This window comes from Meles meles, chromosome 8 (genome assembly GCF_922984935.1).
Source record: "Meles meles chromosome 8, mMelMel3.1 paternal haplotype, whole genome shotgun sequence".
Lineage (NCBI taxonomy): Eukaryota > Metazoa > Chordata > Mammalia > Carnivora > Mustelidae > Meles > Meles meles.
The window spans coordinates 44819526-44840470 of NC_060073.1; the positions used below are offsets into that span (position 1 = coordinate 44819526).

The 20945-nt window shown below is 50.4% G+C and overlaps 1 protein-coding gene across 7 annotated transcripts in view; it reads left to right on the forward strand.

Annotated features, from left to right (window-relative positions):
- Nucleotides 1–20945, forward strand: part of ABCC8 (ATP binding cassette subfamily C member 8) — a 73733-nt gene that overhangs the window by 19268 nt on the left and 33520 nt on the right. For 6 of the 7 annotated variants that reach the window (XM_046017923.1, XM_046017924.1, XM_046017925.1 and 3 more), the window contains 6 exons: nucleotides 1645–1809; nucleotides 4862–5017; nucleotides 9708–9842; nucleotides 10217–10379; nucleotides 19244–19284; nucleotides 20430–20575. In XM_046017923.1, coding sequence (XP_045873879.1) covers nucleotides 1645–1809; nucleotides 4862–5017; nucleotides 9708–9842; nucleotides 10217–10379; nucleotides 19244–19284; nucleotides 20430–20575 — 806 coding nt within the window. The remainder of the gene's footprint in view (nucleotides 1–1644; nucleotides 1810–4861; nucleotides 5018–9707; nucleotides 9843–10216; nucleotides 10380–19243; nucleotides 19285–20429; nucleotides 20576–20945) is intronic. The other variant, XM_046017929.1, reaches the window with a different exon arrangement.

Below are 20945 nucleotides of genomic sequence, written 5' to 3' on the forward strand. Positions count from 1 at the left end.
CCTTCCTCTTTGACCCGGAACCAGCCACGTGGCCATGGGTCTGTCCCCTATGATCTTATAGCTGACAACAGGAGACTCGAGGTCAAGAGGCCAGGTGAGGCTTAGGTAGTGAATCTAGGGATGTTCTTGGCATCACATAGGTTTGTGTTCATGTTCATGTGTTCTGCCTTATCAGCATGTGACCTTGAGCCAGCCACGTCATCATGCTGAAACTCCATGTCCTTGTACATAAAATTAGGCTCATAATGGTATTCTCATTGGTGTATTGTAAGGATGGAACTCTGCACCTGAGAAATACTGTGTCCTGTCCCTTGCTTCCCTGTAAGGTCAGGTCTCAACCCTCGCAGCCCAATTTTAAGGTCCATTTGGCTGTTTCCAATCCACCCCCCCCCCACACACACACACCCCACCTCCTCCTCCCTTCTCCCTCTGCCTTTCCTCTGGTACTTTGGCAAATGAGCCAGAGTCGGGGACTTCAGGCCTTGGTGGGCCTTCCTCTAGGAGGCTTTAATGGCCCCTCTGTGCCTGCTTCCTGCTGTCCCCAAAAGGAAAAGTCTCTTGTCTCACAGAGCGAGGCAGAGGTATTTGTAAGTTCCAGGAAGCAGTGAGTGCTGGTTGAACAGGCCCAGTTGAATCGAGAAGCAAGGTCTTTACTACCATCCAAAATCCCTGTGTCCACGATCCAGGAATTTCTGACTCTACGAAAGACCCCTCTTGGCCTTTTGACCCCTTGGGCCTGATCCTGGCCAGAGACGTGCCCTCAGACTCCTTCTCATCACTTTGTTCCCACCACCCTTCACCCTGCAGCAGCTCCCACACCCCGCAAATAGCTCTCAGAGTTCAGGGCAGAGTCTCAGGAAGGGGAGAGTGCTGTCTTCATGGAAACATGCATGTGGTTCTGTTGGGGAGCAAAGGACTTAATCAGGATCAAAGTTTTCCTGGGAGCTGTTGATGCTGAATTTGGAAACAGACATGCTGTTGTTTTCTGGTATCTTTAGCAACAGAGTCAAAACGTTTGGGTTTCTTCCCAGTGCTTATCATCTGAGATCTTGTTGGAGGTGTAGCAAGAGAACAATTTAAAAGGAGGTCCTGGGATCCCAGAAGGCTGAGGGGGCTTCTGAAATCTCAATCCATCATAGGTGTTGAGTTTCCACCTCGCCTGGGAGCACTAAATTTTCCCCACTGGTTTCCTCTCCAGAAATTTCTACAGAGCTGGCTGTTGGCGAGTGTAGGACAAGACCTCAGCTCATTCTGGATTTTTCTGTAACAGAGAGCACACATTATGGGATTTGTTCGAGCAGTCCTGGTTTTGGCTGCTCTGTGAGTCACTCTGTTTGTTCTTGTTCCATTCAGAGTGAGCTCCTCTGGGCCTGGTGGCCACACAGCTGAAAGTCATATTTATGGGCACGAGGATGGAACTGGGCCACACTCTGTTCCCCTAGGTAGGATGATGAAGAGGGTGCAGGCAACCCTCCCTGTGGCTAGAAGGATGTTTAACTGGATCTATCAGTCTGATTTTGCCCTTATACACAGCTGCACAGGCTTTGCAAGCCTACAGTAATGGCCACCGTGGTACAGTAGCAGGTATTAACAGCGACCGTTTTTCTGACGGTGACAGCCATCTCCGAATTCTCTCTCCAACAGATACAGTTTCTCGGGGTTTACTTTGTCTCATCCCAAGAGTTCCTTGCTAATGCCTACGTCCTAGCCGTGCTTCTGTTCCTCGCCCTCCTACTCCAAAGGACATTTCTGCAAGCATCCTACTATGTCGCCATTGAAACTGGAATTAACTTGAGAGGAGCAATACAGGTACTTGGCTAATGACGCTTTCACTTCGCAGTAAAAGCCACATTATTCATCCTCTCAGGCGCTCTAGAATGATTCTGCGGTGAGTTTATTTTTTTGTTGTTGCCCTTCAGCAGTGCTTCGAAACAATAACTGTTGACAAAGCCGCGTAGGAGAGTGGAAAGTGCCTTGGGCTGGACTCGGCAAGTGTAGGAGGTCCAGTGCTGGTTCTTCCTGGCACTGGGTCTGTGATGTCACCGGCTTGGCCTTGAGTGACACAGACATCCCTGAGGGGTCATCTCACTCTTTCCTGCTGAAGGCACATGCAGACTCAGAGTCCTCCAGATTCTGTTCCAGGGGTCTGCCACCCGTCTTCTTTGATGGCAAAAAAAAGAAAGAAAGAAAGAAAGAAAAAGAAACGAGTTTGACATCCTAGGACTAGATAGCCTCAAATATTGATTTGAACTCTTAAATCTTGGGTCCTAACCAGAGAGATTTTTCTGGCCCGGTAAGTCCCTTGGGTCTAGGTCCTGGCTCCTGCTCCCTGTGGCTTCCTTCCCAGACTGGGTTGAGAGGATGACCAAAATCAGGAGGCACTCAGGGCACTTTTAAGCAAGGCGGTGATGAGAGTTGTCTAAGCCCTAGTGTTTTCCTTAGAATTTCGGTTCCGCTGTTGGGTTGAGGATACCCAGTGTGACAGTGGTTTAAATAGCATAAAAGGTTTTTCACACTGAGTCAGCGCTGGTGTGGCAGCAGCATGCTTATTAGAGACCTTGGTTCCTTCTGGAATGCTGCTGTCATGTGACTTTTGTCTTATGGCTGAAGGTGACTATTGGCATTGTCACTATTGGGCCTACACTTAAACTAGCAAGAGAAGAAAGGTGGGGCAACAGGAGGGTATGCTGCCTTCTTTTAAAATCATAACAGAGACGTTGTGCATATTCTCTCCCAACTCACTGATGAAATTGGCCACAAAGCCACAACTAGAAAGGCTAGAAAGTGTGGTTTTTATTCTTGACAGCCACATATGTGGCTGCTAGAAAGTCTTCTTGGGAAAGGGAGAGAATGGATCCTTGGGGAACAACTAGTTGATTCTACCATACCCAGAAAATCTCATGAAGTCAGTGGAACACTCAGAAGTTGTGACTAAACCCAAAGATACCTCATACTTCAGGAGAGAAATCTTCCTCAGAATTATTAACACCAGCCGGTCCTTTGGGAGACAGGATCAGAAGCTTTACAGAAAAGGGACTGAGAGGCGAAGGGGATGGGCTGAGCTGAGTCCAAACTCTGGTTATCTTTCTATAGTCCTTGTGAATGGTGAATTGTGTAGTGCACAGCCTGTGCAGCTGTACATGGCCACACTGCCCATCTCCAGTGGTTTTTCCCTGAGAAAACAGAGTAATTTCTTCAGGGATGTCATCATGTGAAAATGGGGGCAAGAGCCCAGAAAATCTAAGACCCTCTGAGATTCACAGGGGCTCAGAGCTAGGAGGAACCAAGTTATTCCTCAGTTCAGAAAACCTCTATGTGGTTTTCTGTCCAGCTTCTGCACAGACCTTCCATTGACTGGCAGGCACATACCACCATAGATGACAGTGAGTTTTATAGTCAAACAGTTTGTAATTAAGTCTTTCTCTTTGTATGTCATAAATTTTACTCTGCCCCAGTATTTTCCAATTATATTAAAAGAGCCAAAAATGGGTTTTAAATGTATTAGCATGTAGTTGTTTTTATCAAACTGTCTAAATCCAGGAGAGCTAAATTCATATGCTGCGAAAAGAAAATGGTGGCATTGATTATGGAAGCAAATTAGAAAAGCAAACCTTTTTTTCAGAGATTTACATAAAATTATAGATGAGAGTCCGTATCTTCATGAGTTTGAGAATACCACAGTTCTTACATGAACGTTATTAAGCAAAATTCTTATAATAGATATATAATTTTGACATACACCAGATATTAGTAAGATGCATATTTTTGTATATCCTGGTCTTTATTGAATAATGCTTTCTTTGCTAGAATACTCTATGTTCCTACTTCACTAAAACTAGATTTATTATTATTCTTTCAAGACTGATTTCACATAATGCGGGCTGTGCATAGATCTGCCAAAAAGTGTCACTGCCACTGTCTTAAATTTTACCCATGGTGTATATAAACTCCCAAAAAGACATAGAATAGATTCATGCTTTAAGCAAACCTGACCCTCAAAAGAGCCTGGGTTTCACAAAAGATGAATTAAAAGAGCTGGGAATCCACCTTGTAACGAATGCACAATAGAATTTCATTTAAGAGCAGACCTCCCCAGGGCACTGAAGATAGGAATGCATTTTTCCTTGTTTAAGAGCACACAACCTGAAAATTGCCATCTTTCTAGGAGGCATGATCACTGTGCACAAAGAGCTTTTAGGTTCAGATCTCCCCCACCACCATGGCTGCTCCCATCCTCCCTGGAGAGACAGAAAAAGGTGCTCAGGGTAGCTGGACTCCCGATGGTGGGGGGGCTGATCGACACTTGTATGTTTTGTCTCACTTAAGATCTTCCCAGGCTGACCGCCTGTTTTGTTTCAAGGCTCAATTAAGACAGGACTTGGCCTTGGAGCATACCCCGCCCCCCGTTGAAGACAGCCACATTAATACAGACAACTGCCCCACTCTATCATTTTTATAGCTCTGAAGTGTGTTCTCCACTGGCCTCTGGCAAATCAAGAATACAGCTGGACATGAAGATCTGCTTTTAAGATTTAAGAGCTAATTAAGTCCTGTCCCCAAGGGTGAGGTCTTGCTTTGCTGGGGAAGTAGCTGGCCATACTGGCGTGGATTCCTCATTTGAATGCTGCCCTTCTGACTTGCTTGATCTATAATCAAAGCCCTTTACCTCTCTGAGCCTTAGTTACCTCATGTGTGAAATTGGAACACTAATTTTCCAATTGGTGCCCACTTACAGAGCTGCTCTGGGGCTCCATGGGGAAATGTGCGAGAAGGTACTGGTACATTGTAGACACATGGCATCTGGGAGAGGGATTAGGGTGACGATGATGACAGATGTGGAACACTCCACTCTCGTTTCCAGACCAAGATTTACAACAAAATTATGCACCTGTCCACCTCCAACCTGTCCATGGGGGAAATGACAGCCGCGCAGATCTGCAATCTGGTTGCCATCGACACCAACCAGCTCATGTGGTTTTTCTTCTTGTGCCCAAACCTCTGGGCGATGCCAGTACAGGTAAGGGATGTGTGTCTGCGGTGGGGGTGAAGGGCACAAAGTCGGAATCTTCTGGTACATGCCCAGTGACTAGGAGCTCGGCATCTTCCATTCCATGTTGGCCTGCACCTTCTGCCCCCCTGGAGTCTCCATGGGCTGTACCCCTGGCTCCCTATACTGTCTCACACTTGGTGAATGATCTAGCCATCTCTCTTGTCATTAAGGCTTCAAAAAAAATTATAGAATAATCCTATGTGGAACACTTTTGCAGACCTTAAAAGTTATGTTGCAGCAAAATACTTATAATTACATTGAAAAACGTTCCTGATGTATATTTAAGCCAAAAAAGTTACAGAATAGTATATGCAGTGAGCTTCACACTAGATTGGAATGTATGTATATATACATATTTGCTCAGACACACACAGAAGAGAGAACTAGAAGGCCACATGGTGGGAGTATGGTAATTTTTATTTTCTTTGTGCATTTCTAAATTATCCAATAAGCGTGTATTATTTTTGAAAATCAAAACCATGATCATTTCTGAAGCCAGACAACCTTTGGGGCTGGCTCTGAAGGAGGTGTGTTCTCCCTTAATGATCGTAGGCAAATCCTCAGCATGGCTTACCTGACCCCTGGCCTGTTCTCTCATCTAGAGCTTCTACCATAGAACCCATGCTTCCCTCTGGTGCTCAGACCAGAAGTGCAAATCCTAGAGCGCCTGCAGGCTCCATAGAGACTCCCTCATGGAGAGGATGGTGTCTGGACTTTGGTGAAACAGGTTGACTCACATACTTACCCTGCCTGAGCCTCAGTTTCCTCATCTATGAAATGGACATGATTCCTACCCTTTAGAGTTGCTATATGGATTCTGTTAGGTGATCTAAGTAAAGCACCAAGCAGAGCACCTGGCACAGAGTATTCACTAAGTAAATATCAGATCCCTCAAAATTGCACACTTTGATTGAGTGAGGACTTTATTGGTCCAGAATCTATTGTTCCTTGGGGTGCAAATTCCATAAGCCTTCATCTCAACTGATTTTTATTGGACTTTCTGATCTATAAAGCTTATACTTGAAAGACGTTAAAGGAAAATAGAAGGAGAGGCTTGCACAGAGAGTCATGTAGGCATCTTGATGGGGAGATAGGGCAGGGAATCTGATGGTCCTTTTTATGGGGACAGCCCTCTATGCCATCCCCATTACCACTTACCCATGCTTTCACCCTTGCCCACACCCCTTCTCTGCCGGATGGATCAGCGACTACAGAAGCTACAGAAGGGCCTAGAGAGCCTCATCTAATACAGTTACTGGCCTTTTGTCCACAAGAACACTTTCTGTTGTGACCCCTTAAACCAACTCCTTTGAAGGGGCTTGTCCACCAAACCCACTGTATTGTCATCATTACTATTACCTACAGTGTTTATAGCACACACATCATTGTTAGCAATACTAACTAATACTAATAACCCTTGCCCCAGCCTCTCTCTCTTACGCAGTTAACCCTTCCAACACTGGGGCTTGGTAGTTTTATCTCCACGAATCACTTACCTTTGCTTATTTATCATGAAGTAGCACTTGGTTTTCCATTCTTAATTCCTTTTATTTTCTTTTAACGATTTTATTTATTTATTTGACAGAGAGAGATCACAAAGTAGGCAGAAAGGCAGGCAGAGAGGGAGAGGGAAGCAGGCTCCCCGCTGAGCAGAGAGCCCGATGCAGGGCTCGATCCCAGGACCCCGAGATCACGACCTGAGCTGAAGTCAGAGGCTTAACCCACTGAGCCACCCAGGTGCCCCCATTTTTAATTCCTTAAAGGCTGTAACTTTGCCACTGAGCAGAGCTTTCAGCAGCCCTCAAGACCCAGTGTTTCCACCCAGAGTTGACGCAGTACCCTCGACCTGGTCAGGATGCTCTGTGCAGCTTTGCTGCCCACAGGTCACCTGGCTTTTAAGCATACTAAAACCAGCTCAGGAGCCCCACTGCTTTATCCCCAAGGCACTCCTTGATTTCTAATTTTTTTTTTGGTCACATATGCTTTTTTAAACCCATTTAGAGTGTGTAATTCAGTGGGTTTTAGCGCATTTGGACCTATACAACCATCATCACAATTTTTGAACATTTCCATCACCCCAGAAGGAAACTGTGCCCCTGGCACTCACTCTTCATCCCCTCCCACAGACCTAGACAATCTTTGATCTGCACATACTTCTGAAAAATCTATGAAACCTTCTCAGAAAAACCAATGCGCATTCACACACTTTGCCTACAATTTCAGGGGCTTTGCTGGCCACCTGAAGCTTATGAACACAATATTAAGGAATTCGGCAAGAGTGGGGACATCTTTGAGTCCTCATCCCGCGTGTGCTGGAGGCCTAGGGAGGTTGGGCCGCGCAGTGAGCCGGTAGAACACTAGTCCCAGGTATCTCCTTTCTGTGTTTCCCTAGTGACAGAGTTCCCACAAGGCCTATTTATTTATTTGTAAGAAGAGGCTTGCCACATGGTCTTGATCTCTAACCATGTGCCGGTATCATTCTAGGTATATATATATTCATTTAATTTTCACTGCAGTCCTGCTAAGTGGAATTAAAATCCCCATTTTAGGGGCACCTGGGTCATGTAGTCATTTGAGCCTCTGCCTTCAGTTCTCGTCATGGTCCCAGGGTCCTGGAGTTGAGTCCTCGTCAGGCTCCCCACTCAGTGAGGAGTCTGCTTCTCCCACTGCCCCTCACCCCCCAACTCATATCCACTCTCTCTTAAAAAAAAACAAACACCAGGGCGCCTGGGTGGCTCAGTGGGTTAAGCCGCTGCCTTCGGCTCAGGTCATGATCTCAGGGTCCTGGGATCAAGTTCCGCATCGGGCTCTCTGCTCAGCGGGGAGCCTGCTTCCCTCTCTCTCTCTCTGCCTGCCTCTCTCTCTACTTGTGTCAAATAAATAAATAAAATCTTTAAAACAAACAAACAAACAAACAAACACCATTTTAAGGTTGAAGAAACTGAAACTCAGAAAGGTTAAGTAACTTGCCTAAGGTTGCACAGCTAAATGCCAGGACTACATTCAAACTCAGTCCTACAGACTCCAGGGCCTATGATCTCCCCACTACTAGATCACTTTCTTAACTTGCAAACAGGGGCTACAATAGTTCTTGTTTCCCCACACTTGCTTTGCATACTCAGAATCCCTGATTTCTGGTCTATTCTTCCACGGGGGGGGGGGGGGTCCCCGCAGAACCCTGCAAAATAGAGGAGTGGACAGAAGAATTTGGGGAGCGTGACAAGGGGCGGGTGGAGAGTGAGAAGGAGCCTGGCAGAAGCAGCAGCTGTGTCTCCAGGTCCTGTTCCAGCAGCAGCCGGCACTTGGAGGTTTGGGGGTTTGGGCACCAACCCCCAGCAGGTGCCATAGTGGTGACTCTGGCTCTACAAGCTGCTGAGTGATGCCCCTATTGCCTCCATATGAGGACAGCTGATGAAGAGACTGGATGCCAGGGATAAATTGGGGGTAGGATGATGCAAGCTGAGCTGGGCAGGAGTTGGGGTTCTTTATTTCCTAACGTGCTCCTCTGCACCCCTGTGTCAGCATTTAACCGCAGTGAAATCCCAGGAGGCAGGGGGTGAAGGGGTCACTCACCAGCCCCTAAGATCCCACTAACACAAGAAGCGTTCTATGATTCACAGAAATTACAGAGCCGCCCACCCGCTCCTCTGTCCTTGAGGTAGTGCAACGAGCTCACTGCCAATTTCGTGTAAGGCTCAGGGAGTGCAGGGCCAACCCAGGCAGACTTTTTTCCCCCCAATTAAGGAAGACAGCACATCTGTTCCTTTAGAATAAGCCTGAATTTAGAGCTGTCTGCCTTTGAAGGCAACCTGAGAAATTGTCATCTCAATGCTTCAGGGGCTGGCAAGGGTAATTTACACTTCTCATCAATATTCAAAAGCAGGCGGTCGTTTGCATAAAGCTAGAAAGAGAAGAATTTTCTTCTCAGAGAATACTTGCCAGATTCACTAAAAATGTGGAGACACCAGCCTTCTTGTACATATGTGGATCTATATTACAGATTATGGAGTGAATCTGCCTCTAAGAATTATAAAAACCACTATTTAAATCCAAAGACCACTCACTCTATATCATGTCACAAATTTAAGAGATCATTTTCATTTTCTTATATACGTAATAATTAGCTTAATAGAAGACAGTGTGTCTCTTATTTTTTAAAAGATGTCAGGAGCCTGAGAGTGAAAGTTGAACGGCCTGCCCCTGGACCGGTTTTGTCCGGCTCCGACGCAGCAGCACCCCTGTGCTCATATGTCACTTTCCTCCCCACGGGAGGGAACTGTCAGCCTCGCCAGCGAGCAAACGGAACAAAAGGTGCTGTTACAGCCATAATGCAAGCTCAGCTCTGAGACTCCCATCTGGAAGGTAGATTTGGAGAGAGTTACTGCCTTAGCGGGCTGGCAGATCAACACAGTTAGCGATCAGCACCCCCGCCCCCCGCCCGAAAGCACAGCTTGCATGAGACCCCATTGTGCTAATACCTTTTTCTGAAATTGCTTTGTCACACCTCCTCCTCTGGCCCCCTGGGGACAGCTGGGAAACTTGGGCACCAAAGCATGCCCCTCCCTAGGGGACTGAGGAAGAGGGGATTTTGACAACACCCCCTCCCCCAGGGTAGCCATTGGGTCAGAGGAAACTTACCCCCATGACCCTCCCTCAGATCATCGTGGGTGTGATTCTCCTCTACTACATCCTCGGCGTCAGTGCCTTAATTGGGGCAGCTGTCATCATCCTACTGGCCCCTGTGCAGTACTTTGTGGCCACCAAGCTCTCCCAGGCCCAGCGGAGCACACTGGTGAGTGAGCTTCCCGGGTGGGCTCATGCCCCCTTTCCCCATCCTCTCCCCATGCGGCTGCTTGCTCCCTCTCCCTGTAGGTCAGCGAGGCTCCTCTCTCTTCCCCCAGATGCCACCAAACAGGCACACGCAGGTGCACACACACGCCCACGCATGCACGCCTGTACCCACACTCTCGTGGACCCAAAGCAGATTACTTCATGGGCCAGGCCTCAGTTTCTTTGTCTGTGGAATGGGATGAATGGAGAAGGCAGGGGGTGTGCCTGTGGGCACAGGAGCTGGGCACTCTCTGTGAAGCGGTGAGGGCATTCACTCGGCTCCTTCCTCTTGGGCGGGATGGGGGCACTCCTTTCTGACTTGGTGGCCCCTGGCAGGAGTATTCCAATGAGAGGCTGAAACAGACCAACGAGATGCTCCGTGGCATCAAGCTGCTCAAGCTCTACGCCTGGGAGAACATCTTCTGCGCCCGCGTGGAGATGACCCGCAAGAAGGAGATGACGAGCCTCAGAGCCTTTGCTGTATACACCTCCATTTCCAGTGAGTGCCCCCGACCGGCCAGGCCCATGCGCTGCTGCTTATGTGCTGGGAGAGGGGGTCAGGGCTTGAGGCGGGAGGAGAGGCAGCAGAGGCAAGGAACCTGGGCATCACCCAACCCAGGGGAGCCTCAAACTGTCTCTTGGAGCTGAGCCCCGAGAAGTCACAGTGTCCTCCCTCACTTACCCAGCAAATGTATATCAAAAGGCTCCTGAGCCCAGGGCACTGTCCCGGCTCTCAAGAAACAGCGATGACAAAGACAAGGGAGGTCTTTTATACTCCATTGAACTGGTGTCTTATTGGGAGGCAGCAGTAAATGAATAAACAGCAACAGTTTGAATTCTCTGGGGTGTGAGGACTTGCTGCCCTGGGGCAGCTACAAGGAAGCTTCTGTCTATCCAGGGTATGTTCTTAAAGAACAGAAGTTCAAACTTGAGGCACTCACAGATATAGGGACTGAACATAAGTAGTTAGGAAACCCCAAGCCCAGAATATGTGTGTGTGTGTGTGTGTGTGTGTGTGTGTACAGGAAAAAAGATCAAAACTGGGAAAACTCCTACCGTCCCGGCAGACACACATATTACAATTACTTTCCAAAGAACATGGGGCTCCACCAGGGAAAAATGTACCACACAAGTAAGAGCCATCGCATGCAAAACGATAGGAGAATTATTCCTTCAACACCTGGAAATGATAGGACAGTCTGAAAGAGATCATAAAATAAGCATGTTCAAAATAATTGAAAAGCCAAAGGAAGGTGTGAAACCCACAGGGTAAAACAGAAAAGTATCAGGGGGAAGAAAGTCAAAAGGACTTCTGGAAATTACAAATTTAGTTATCAAAATTAATTTGGTGGGCGGGTCAGGCCAGGGCTCATGGTGGTCAGGTGATCCATGGGATCCAGGCCCGAGTTGCTCTTACGGTTGGTCTAGTGGCTTCCCATAACCCACCTTGTGCTTGTTGCCCAAGTGCATGGTTGGGATGGAGATATGGGATATGGGATGGGCTGGCCGACTTCACGCTAGATCCCTGGCCTGTCCAGGTTCAGAGCCAGTGTGGCAGGAAGGGCCCAGGAGAGACCCCAGAGAGGGGAAAAAAAAAAAAAAAAAGGAAACAAAAATGACTCAAGTGTAAAGCTTAAATGAATTAACATACCTGAAGAGAACGTTTGTGAGTTAAAAGCTAGATCTGTGGAAGTTCCACAGAATGTGACAAGGAGACGTAAGGAAAGTGCTTTCTGCCAGTTGAGAGAACCAGTTTATAGATGTGAAACGGTGGGGTGGGGGGCCAGTGGGGTGTCTTCCTGAGGTCACTCCTGAGGTTAACATCCTCTGGAGCCTCGTGCTATTTTCCACCAATGGCTGGGCACCCATGTGGCGTGAGGTAAACTTTGACACTCTGGGGCACCATTTTCAGATGATTTTCTCTGAGTAGGAAGGAAGCAACCAAGAATGGGTTCTGACAGGAATGGAAATGAGGGAGAAAGTTAGAAGGGACGCACTCAGTTGACTACCGCCCCCAGCTGAAGTGGGTTCTTTTAGTGTTTCATGGAAGAAACACCGCTGTGGGGTTCACTGGGAGGGTGCACTGGGCATGACTCCCAGATAGGGTCATGGAGAATGAGATGGCCACTCAGGTCGTCTGTGTGTTCCTGGTGTTCATATTGGCTAAAGACAGGGTCTGGTGGGGCCAGGGGGCCAGCATCTGAGCTGAAGTGTTTCCCAGGGCAGGGCTTACACTGAGCACCCTAAGTGTCCCACCTCCCAGTGTCCCTCCAGATCATGGTGTCCTGTGGCCAGACCGGCTGCCATCCATGGCACCAGTCATGGAGACTTTCTGCAGAGAGTCCTATGCTAGGGCCTGCTTTTCTCAGAAGGGAGTGGTGAACGTGGCAGGCAGCCACAGCTTCCTGGATTCCACACCAAGACGCACCAGGTTCCTGGTGTCTTCCCTTGACCCTCAGTCCTGCCCATGCGGTGTTCGGGGCCTCTGAGCACCCTCATCCTCAATCCTGTGGAGAACTCCACAGGACTGATAGGAGAAATTGGAAAGGAACGTGTGGGGGAGCTCAGAGAAACTGGTGCCTGCAGCCGCAGGCCCTCCCACTCTCCTCTCGGCCAGCTCTGCCTGCTTCCGGGCCTGGTTGTGGTAACAGTAACCCCACACCGCGTATAACCCAGTGAGGACACCTGGCTTCCAGACATCTCGTCAGTGGGAACAGCTGCTGAGGTGAAGGAGGGTTCTCCCCCACAGCCAGGTGACCTCCTCTCCCAGCAACAGCATAACAGGGTGGGGTAGGCAAGCTTTCCACTGCTGCAATGGGAGATAAAGGAAGGGAAGCAGCAAGGAAACTGGGGGCACTAGGCCCCCCCCATATTCCTTGCAGCTAAGTAGGGTCAGCCACAGGTCAGATAGATGGGGCAGCTCACAGCTACTTTGCTCCTGGGAGAGGTATGCTTGCTTCCTGTATCCCAAACCACAACTTCGGATGTACTGTGTATAAACAACATCTTGTGATGCTGAGGTTCCCAGGCTAGCCCACTGAGGCCTATCTAGTAGGTGTTCTTTGTCTCCTGGAGGCCCCAGAAGACAGGCCAGGGCTTTGTAAAGGTCCTGGGGCCCGGAGGATGTGGGGAAAGGAGATGCCTGGTTGTCAGGGGCTGAGATGACTGTGTTAGGAGTGAGGGGCTCTGGAGCCAAGCAGCGGTCTGTCCAGGGCTCAGCGAACTAGAAGGATAAACAGAGCGTTCCAGGCTGGTTCTTGGAAGAGGGCAGTGGGAGGGAAAGGGAAGTGCCCTCTGGGAGGCTGTTGAAAGCTAAGTGCTATTTACTCGTGTTTGCCCTTCCTGGGATGAGTCTGTTCGTCAGCCAGCCGTGGGAGGGGGGAGGCCAGGCGGGAGGGGCATCTCCTGGCTGCAGGTATAAGCTGTGAGTGTGTTTTTGCTTCTTTCCTCCTGCACTTCCTGCCTTCTGCTCCCTGTCACCAGGGATCAGGACATAGGTCATTAAGCTTGAGGTAATGGGGCATCTTCCATTCTCTTTTCCCTGGCGCCAGTCGTGGGGTCCTGGCACCACAGAAGAGCCCCAGAGTCCCTCTTCCTGACGGGGTCCATCCTAGTGCCGCTGCTGCGCTTTCAGCTGGTCCTTGTGTGCCGGCCAGTCAGACGGCTGGGTAGACTAGGGCACCTCGGACGCTCTGTTGGATGTTCTCGCCGTCGGAGCCCTGAGCTGGTGCAGGGCAGGGCAGGGTGGGGCAGGGGGCTGAGAAGGAAATGGGTACAGTTTCCCTACCATTTAAATCCAGAATTGAAGAAAAAGAGATGCAGGTCACACAGCAGGGGTCGAGTGAGCCCTGCCCCAGGTGCCTAACCCTCTGCTAAGCCCTGGGAAGGGTACAAGAGGCAATAAGTGGTGCTCCCCGTTTTCCAGGAGCTTCTGCTCTGCTGAGAAGTCAGAGCTGCTGTGTGTGAGACTGTGGTATGGAGCACGGCGCGGCGTGGGCCAGCCCTGGGCTGGCCGCCTGGCAAGCCTAATGGCACTCAGTCCTCACCACAGCCTCGTGAGTTACTTGGCTCTACCGTCCCCGTGTGCTGAGGCTCAGGGAGGTGAAATGACTGGCCCGGGTCCTCAGCCAGTAAATGGCAGAGAACAGAGAAGAAGGAAGCCCCTGTGTGCTGGGAGCTCACCAGGGCTTCATGTAAGAAGTGGCTTGAGCTGTACCTCGTAGGGTGGACAGGATTTCAATGAGCAGAAAATAAAGTGGGGAGAAGCTGGAGGCAGTGCCGGGGCCACTCCCCTCAGAAGTTGGTTCCTTATTTCCCCGCAGAAGCAGGTGACTCTAGGTGTCCAGTCCCACCATGTATTGGAAGAAAGGCTTTGCAGGAGTGACAAATGGGTCCTAGGTCCCACCTGTGGACCCACAGACATGCTGCCGGTTCATGGTGTCCTTCATTCAGCATCCATCCCGGAGCCTTCTCTCTGTGCCAGACTCTACCAGGGCCTTGTGCATTAACGAGGGGCCAAGCAGGGTCCTCTGCCTCATAGTCGAGAGAGACCGTGCCGTGAACAGTGACCTTGAACGAGGCCAGAGCCAGGGGCTCAGTTCCAGATGCCCTGCTTTCTCTTTTGTGGTACTTACCTGCCCCTGGCCTCATTTGTTTCTCTCATCACTTATCTGATAAATATTTACTGAGCGCCCATGACAGGCCAGGACCTGTGCCAGGCACAGGGGTGTGGTGCTGAGAAGAAACTGTGGTCCTGCCTGCGGGTTCCTCAGAGTCGCATAAGGAAGCCAGACGTGCAACTGTGTTGTGAGTGAGAGGAACAGTGGATGTATTCTAGTTGTCCATAGTCTCCATGGGTCGTGGGTGTCAAAGAAACCTTTTCAGAGGTGCCCAAAGGTTGGCTCGAGTTTAGCCAGATGAAGGGAAGAATGTTCCAGACACAAAGGCCTAGAGGTGAGAAGGATGATGGTGGGCTCAAGACTGGAACATAATTCGGTGAAGAGAGGGTACAAGACCAGATTGTGCAGGAGAGCCACGGAAAGAGCGTAGTAAAGGACAGGTGTGTTTGCCATCACTTCGAGTGTTCTGTGGTCAAGGGTCTTTGGTCTTCCCAGCTGGTCGGAACCGCAGCCAGGGGGGCCCTCCTTGTCCTAAAAACCAAAAGACAAACCTCCAAGCCCAACTGTGCCACGGATGGGGGTATGGGGGTGGGCAGGATGGTGCCGGCGAACCCCATTCTCAGGCCGCCAGCACCTACCGGGCCCTGGCTCTTCTTGGCGAGTCTTACCCCTGTCATTCTCCGTGGAGGCCCTGCCTCAGAGCAGGCGGTGTGGCAGGACAAGGTGACCGCCAGACCAGGTCCCACTTCCTCCTCCAGCTTCTGTGAATTCCTTCTGCAAAGTCTGCTCTTCCTCCCAGGGGCCAGAGCAGCTACAGGGTGCGGCTGCTGCTGACCCCGACCTGCTGGGGGGAGAGGGGGCTAAGGGAGAGCTAGGCAGGTGCGTCTGGGAAGGGGCAGAATCAGAGTACCTGCTGCCTCCACTGCCAGCAGCGCCCCCCACCAGGCTGGCTGGATGCGAAAGAGCCATGTGCATTCAAAATACTATCTCGAGTAGCCTGCAGCCCCTCCCCTGCCCTCCCCAGAGACAACCATGAAACCAGCCAGAGGCACGGATGGCTGGCTGTGCCTCCTGGACACAGGGCCTCTGAAATATTTATCAGTGCGGTGGAAATGAAAAGCTCCTGGTCCTGCGGTGCCCACTGGGGCACCCACAAGGCCAGGCTGCCTTCCTGGAGCAAAGATGGAGGGGGCAGGAGGGAGCTGCCAATCGGAGAGCCCTGCTTTGGTTTGGGTTGATTTGTTGTCTGCTTTGTTTTTGGAGGAGCGGGGTATGCAAAGCGGACACAACTGTTCCTTACTATGCCCCCAGGACCCAACGTAACACCCGGGGCAGAGAAGATCCTCAACAAGTCATTTTTGAAAGAATACTTCTTAGAGGGTATTTGGAGAGAGGTTGTTAAAACAGCATGGACCCAGATGTCTATACTGTTAGAGAAAGGCTTTCACTTCCAAAGGTGGCATGGCAGGCCTGCCTATGTGCGGTTACACTTTACCGAAATGGTACCCCACTCACACAGGATTTTCTTTCCTTTTTTTTTTTTTTTTTTTTAATTTATTTACTTGACAGAGATCACAAGTAGGCAGAGAGGCAGGCAGAGAGAGAGGAGGAAGCAGGCTCCCTGCTGAGCAGAGAGCCTGATGTGGGGCTCGATCCCAAGACCCTGAAATCATGACCTGAGCTGAAGGCAGAGGCTCCAACCCACTGAGCCACCCAGGCGCCCTACACACAGGATTTTCTAATCTGCTTTCACGCAGAACTTTTTTCACATTACTTCTTGCTCCTTCTCATTTAGGATTTGAGCACTATCATGTTCTCCCCCCACTCCTGTACCTACCCCCCCAGATTAAATCAAAATGAGTCAGCTCACCCCATGCCAAAGTTGGAGAGAACTCAATTTTTGGTCATAGTTCCCACCACCCTCAATGTCTTATGGGGTGTTATGGGGTTCAGGAAAACAGAGGCTCGGCCTCAGGTCTTCAATTCGTGACAGCTGGGACACCCCGCTCCCTTCCCCCATCCTCACCAGGATACTGAAATGTCTGCTGAGCTCAGAGACCCACCAGAGCCTGCAGCACCCTCCCCCCATCCAGCCATGTCCACCCCAGGGCCCAGTGGGGTGGTCTTCAGAGAGGCCTTGACGACACCGGCAGCTGGTGATTCTCTTCCCGCAACCTCCACCCTGAACGGGACCCAGAGTTCACAGCACAAAGGCTGTCCTTCCAGGAGAGGGTGAGGGATGTGGAAAATTACATTGTCATTCGCTAATGTCTCCATACAACAACAGAACCAGGCAGAAATTAATTATATCATATACATTCTCCACACTGCTGCATCAGCGTTGGAAAACTCATTTTCAAATTTATTTATAGCTTGTCTCATTCCTCAAAGGGGCTCATAATAAGGAACAAAATCGGAAAAAAATAAATTAAAAAAAATTTCACGACCAGAGAAAACATGCAGCAGAACAAAATATCAATTATCACACATTTCTGACTGCAAAATCTCCCCTAGAGTTGATGTACCACATTTACTAAAACAGCCACTTGGCATTGAATGTTGTCAGTTTCCTTCACCTCGGGCGGTTTACTGCTGTGCTCGTGGTTTTGTTCTGCTGTGACAGATAGTGCTGCTGCTAACGCCATCTTGCTGCGGGCTTTGCGCTCCGCCTGAGTGAGGATTCAAGATAAACTCCCAGGAGAGAGATTACAGGATCAGAAGGTCTCAAGTTCTGTGTGGCTCTAGCTAACAGAGCACCAGATTGCTTTCTCAGCAGAGTTGTACCAATCTGCCACCTAACTTCTGGTCTGTTCTTGAGCGGGGAGTTGAGCCCCAGATATGTGGGAGGGCGTCTCGAGGTGGCACTCCGACGGGGACAGGCAGGAGAGAAACAGACAGAGGCCCCTGCCTGGAAGGAGCTTTCTGGAATAACTGGCCCTGGAGGGGATGCGCATGCCTACCCCAATGTTTAGAACCATACGGTTGGTGACAGTCAAGGGCCCAGGCCTGCTGGGGTCCTTCTGTCCCTCCCTCTCTCTAGCCCGCGATGGCTCTGCTATGTCCTGTGTCCCCAATCTGGGTCCCTTATGCTGTAGGAAAACTGATAATGTTTGTACTGCCTCCTGCCAGAGACCCTGAGGGAGGGCTATAACACTGTGGAGGATACCCTGAGACCATAGCGCCTCCTTCAGGGAGGGCAGTTAAAGGTTAGGTATGATATCGGGGTCGATAAAAAGCCTTGTGCTCAGAGAGATTAGCAGTACCCCCCAAGGGTACCAGTTGGATCTCCTCCGTGACACTGGGAACTCTGATAGCTGGGACTGCTTCCCTCATCAGATTAAGAAGTCCCCCAAATGTGGGCCCAATGTCTTTCGGAGCCCCCTAGAGGCATGTTCCCTGTCTCCCCCTCATAATGGGGGCTTCCTGAGAGCATAGTTCTGTCCCCTTCTCAGACAAGGACCCCCCACCATGGGCAGAGGCCATGTTCTTGCCCTCACTTGGGCTCCCACATCTCTGGAATACACTGTGTATGGACCAGCTGGTATGGGATTCTAGGAATAAGTAGACAGTCAGCTTCTCGGAATGGTGTTGGCCATCTGTAATTCGTGAGTGTCCCCGGAGACTTCACCATTCATTACACAGGGGCCATGTGCCCTGGCGGATCCCCTGGCTCCTGGCTTCTTCTCCGTTAATTTGGCTGATTATATAAACAGACTCGTTCCTAGGCTGGTCTGGAAGAGGCTCCTGGAAGCAAGTAGAGGAGATGGGAAGATGGCAGGTAGAATAGGCATCTCTTCCTCCGGGCTGCTTTCTGGAAGTTTAGGCCTGGGGTCAGGGCTCTCTCCAGCCTCTCACGCCTTGGGCCAGAGGAGCATGCCCCGTGGGGCAGAGCTAAGCTGAGGTGTGATGTTCAGGCAGGACCCCGGGCTCACAGAGCCTGTACCCTGCACTATCCCCTCTTACCTTGGAGGAAGCCAGAGTGTTGAACAAGGACGTACAAGTTAACAAAAATCAGGTGAAGAAACTGAGGCTCAGGAAATGTAAATGACCTGCCCGAGGTCAGGGACTGTACCCTTCTCTGACTTAAGTCCAGCTCTCTTTGCTCTCTGGGCTCCCTATGAAGGGTCCAAGGGCCACACTTGAAACAGAATAAGGAGGGGACCCCTGTTGCAGCAAACCAGCTGCCCCCCACCTGGGCCTGGCTGCTAAGCCTTAGAGCCAAGAGAGACCCCTTTTAAGCTGTCCTCACTCATACCTCAGTGTGGGGGAGGTTGAAATCCTTCCCAAGAGCCTTTAGAAGTTAGGAATCCTCTAAGTCTCAGAGAGAACCTGGTTTGGAGGGATACAGGGACCCAAAGCAGAGAAAGGGCAACAACTTAGGACGCCCAGAAACGTGTGCTGCTACCTCAAAGAAGCCCTGAAACGGTCAGCTCTCCAGTCCCTTCTCTCACCACTGCGCACAGGGCATCCTTCACACTGGCCACCGGGGAACAGGATAGAAGCATTTAAGCTTTTGTCTAGAGGTGGGGTCTCAGACACAGGGGACAGGAGTCGGAAGGAAGCAGGGTAAGGGGCCAGAGGGGCCACACGGCTAGCGTTCTGCCCCTCCCCTGCCCGGCTCCACACTGCCAGCTGGAGAAAGGACCCCCTGCACCAGCACTGCCTCCCTCCCGGCCACCCTGGGAAGCTTCATTTTTAGTGATCTCATCCCACCCACTAATCTTCCCTTGTGCTTCCTCCACAGTTTTCATGAACACGGCCATCCCCATCGCAGCTGTCCTCATCGTAAGTGGATCCCGGCTCCGTCTCCGGCTGGGGTGGGTGGCGGAGCGTGTCTGTAACGAGAGGCCGCCCAGGGTTTGGCCTTTCTGCCCAAGGACTTTGGATGATACTCTCAGCAGTGGGACTGAAAATAGGGCAAGAGGTTGAACGTCTGTATATGGAGCAGATCCCTCCCCAACTCCAGGCCCTCCGGGCCCAGTCGACCAATGGCTTAGGCTTTAAGAAATCTCTCTGTCTTTTAAAAAGAGCTATCAAACTCTGAAATTATAAAAGTAAGACATGTTTATTGCAGAAAAGCTGGGAAATTCAGAAAGGAAAGGATGAAAAGAATTTAAATCACCCATAATCCCACTGGCAACGACTTTAATGTGTTTCTTTCCAGTCTCTTTTTAAGGCACATAATATGACATTTTTACAAAAATAGGATTGTGCCATACATGCAGTTTTGTAACATGCTTTTTTAAATTTAAGAACACGGCGTGAACCATTCTCCGTGTCATTAATATTGCAGTGGAGAGATTTGATCCCAAGCCGTGTGGGAGCCCAGCGGTGGGGGCCAGAAGTGTGCCCCTCCAGAAAGGCCCAGGCCCCCACCGCCCAGGGCTCCCCTCCAGCTTCTGTGAAGGCCAGAGTTCTTTAAAAAGATGCATTTGTTTCCCCTCAGGGCCAGTGTCCCTGAGCTGTGGTGAGTTCACAGCCTGTCAGGGACACTTGGGAATTCACTTTTGACATGATTTATTGGGCTGGTCCTGGCCTGGCTCCTTGGGGAACTCTGGGTAACAGAGGCTGCTGAGCCAGCCAGGTAGCCAGGGGTGGGCACAGAGAGGAGGTGGTTTGGGAATGATTGTGAGGACATTTTCCCTGAATGAGGACCGCTGTCCGAGGGGGCAGAGCTGACCTAACCCGAGGGCTCCTCTTCGGTCATCCTGATAAGGACAGGGCAGGACAGGGGGCAGTAGACTTGACCCCCCCAGCTTAAAGTCCTAAACTTGCTGGAGATGTTTCCAGGAGCTGACTGAAGATGATGAAGGGGTCTCAAACTGAAATTTCTCCTTGGGCCCCCTGTTCCAGCCCAAGGGCTGAGCGTTGCCTGCGTGGGAGAGGCCCAGGCTCTGAGTCACGCATCTCACATGTGCCTCTGTCCACAGACCTTCGTGGGCCATGTCAGCTTCTTCAAAGGGGCCGACTTCTCACCCTCAGTGGCCTTTGCCTCCCTCTCGCTGTTCCACATCCTGGTCACCCCACTCTTCCTGTTGTCCAGCGTGGTCCGGTCCACAGTCAAAGCTCTCGTCAGGTGAGAGGAGGGTCCAGCAAGGACACTGGACAGGCAGCTCGTGGGGTGGCCCCAGGGCTTGCACCTGAGACCACGACAATTACAGCTCTTTGGTCCAAGACATGTTTCCCCGTTGATCTGGGCCTCACAGAAGGCGGTCATAGTTGGCCAGAGGGAATTAGCGCTGTGTGTCTCCCCTCCACGTCATCCCTGAGAAGGAATCAGGCAGCTGGTTTATATACCTCCAAGGAGAGGGAACTCAATGGCACTGGCAAGATAACTCCATTAAAAAAAAAAAAAAAAAGAAGAAGAGAAAAAATGCAATGTTGAGGCAAACTTGTATCTCTTCATAAATTCTACCTATCAGTAGGTGTGTCCACCCTCCAGAGCC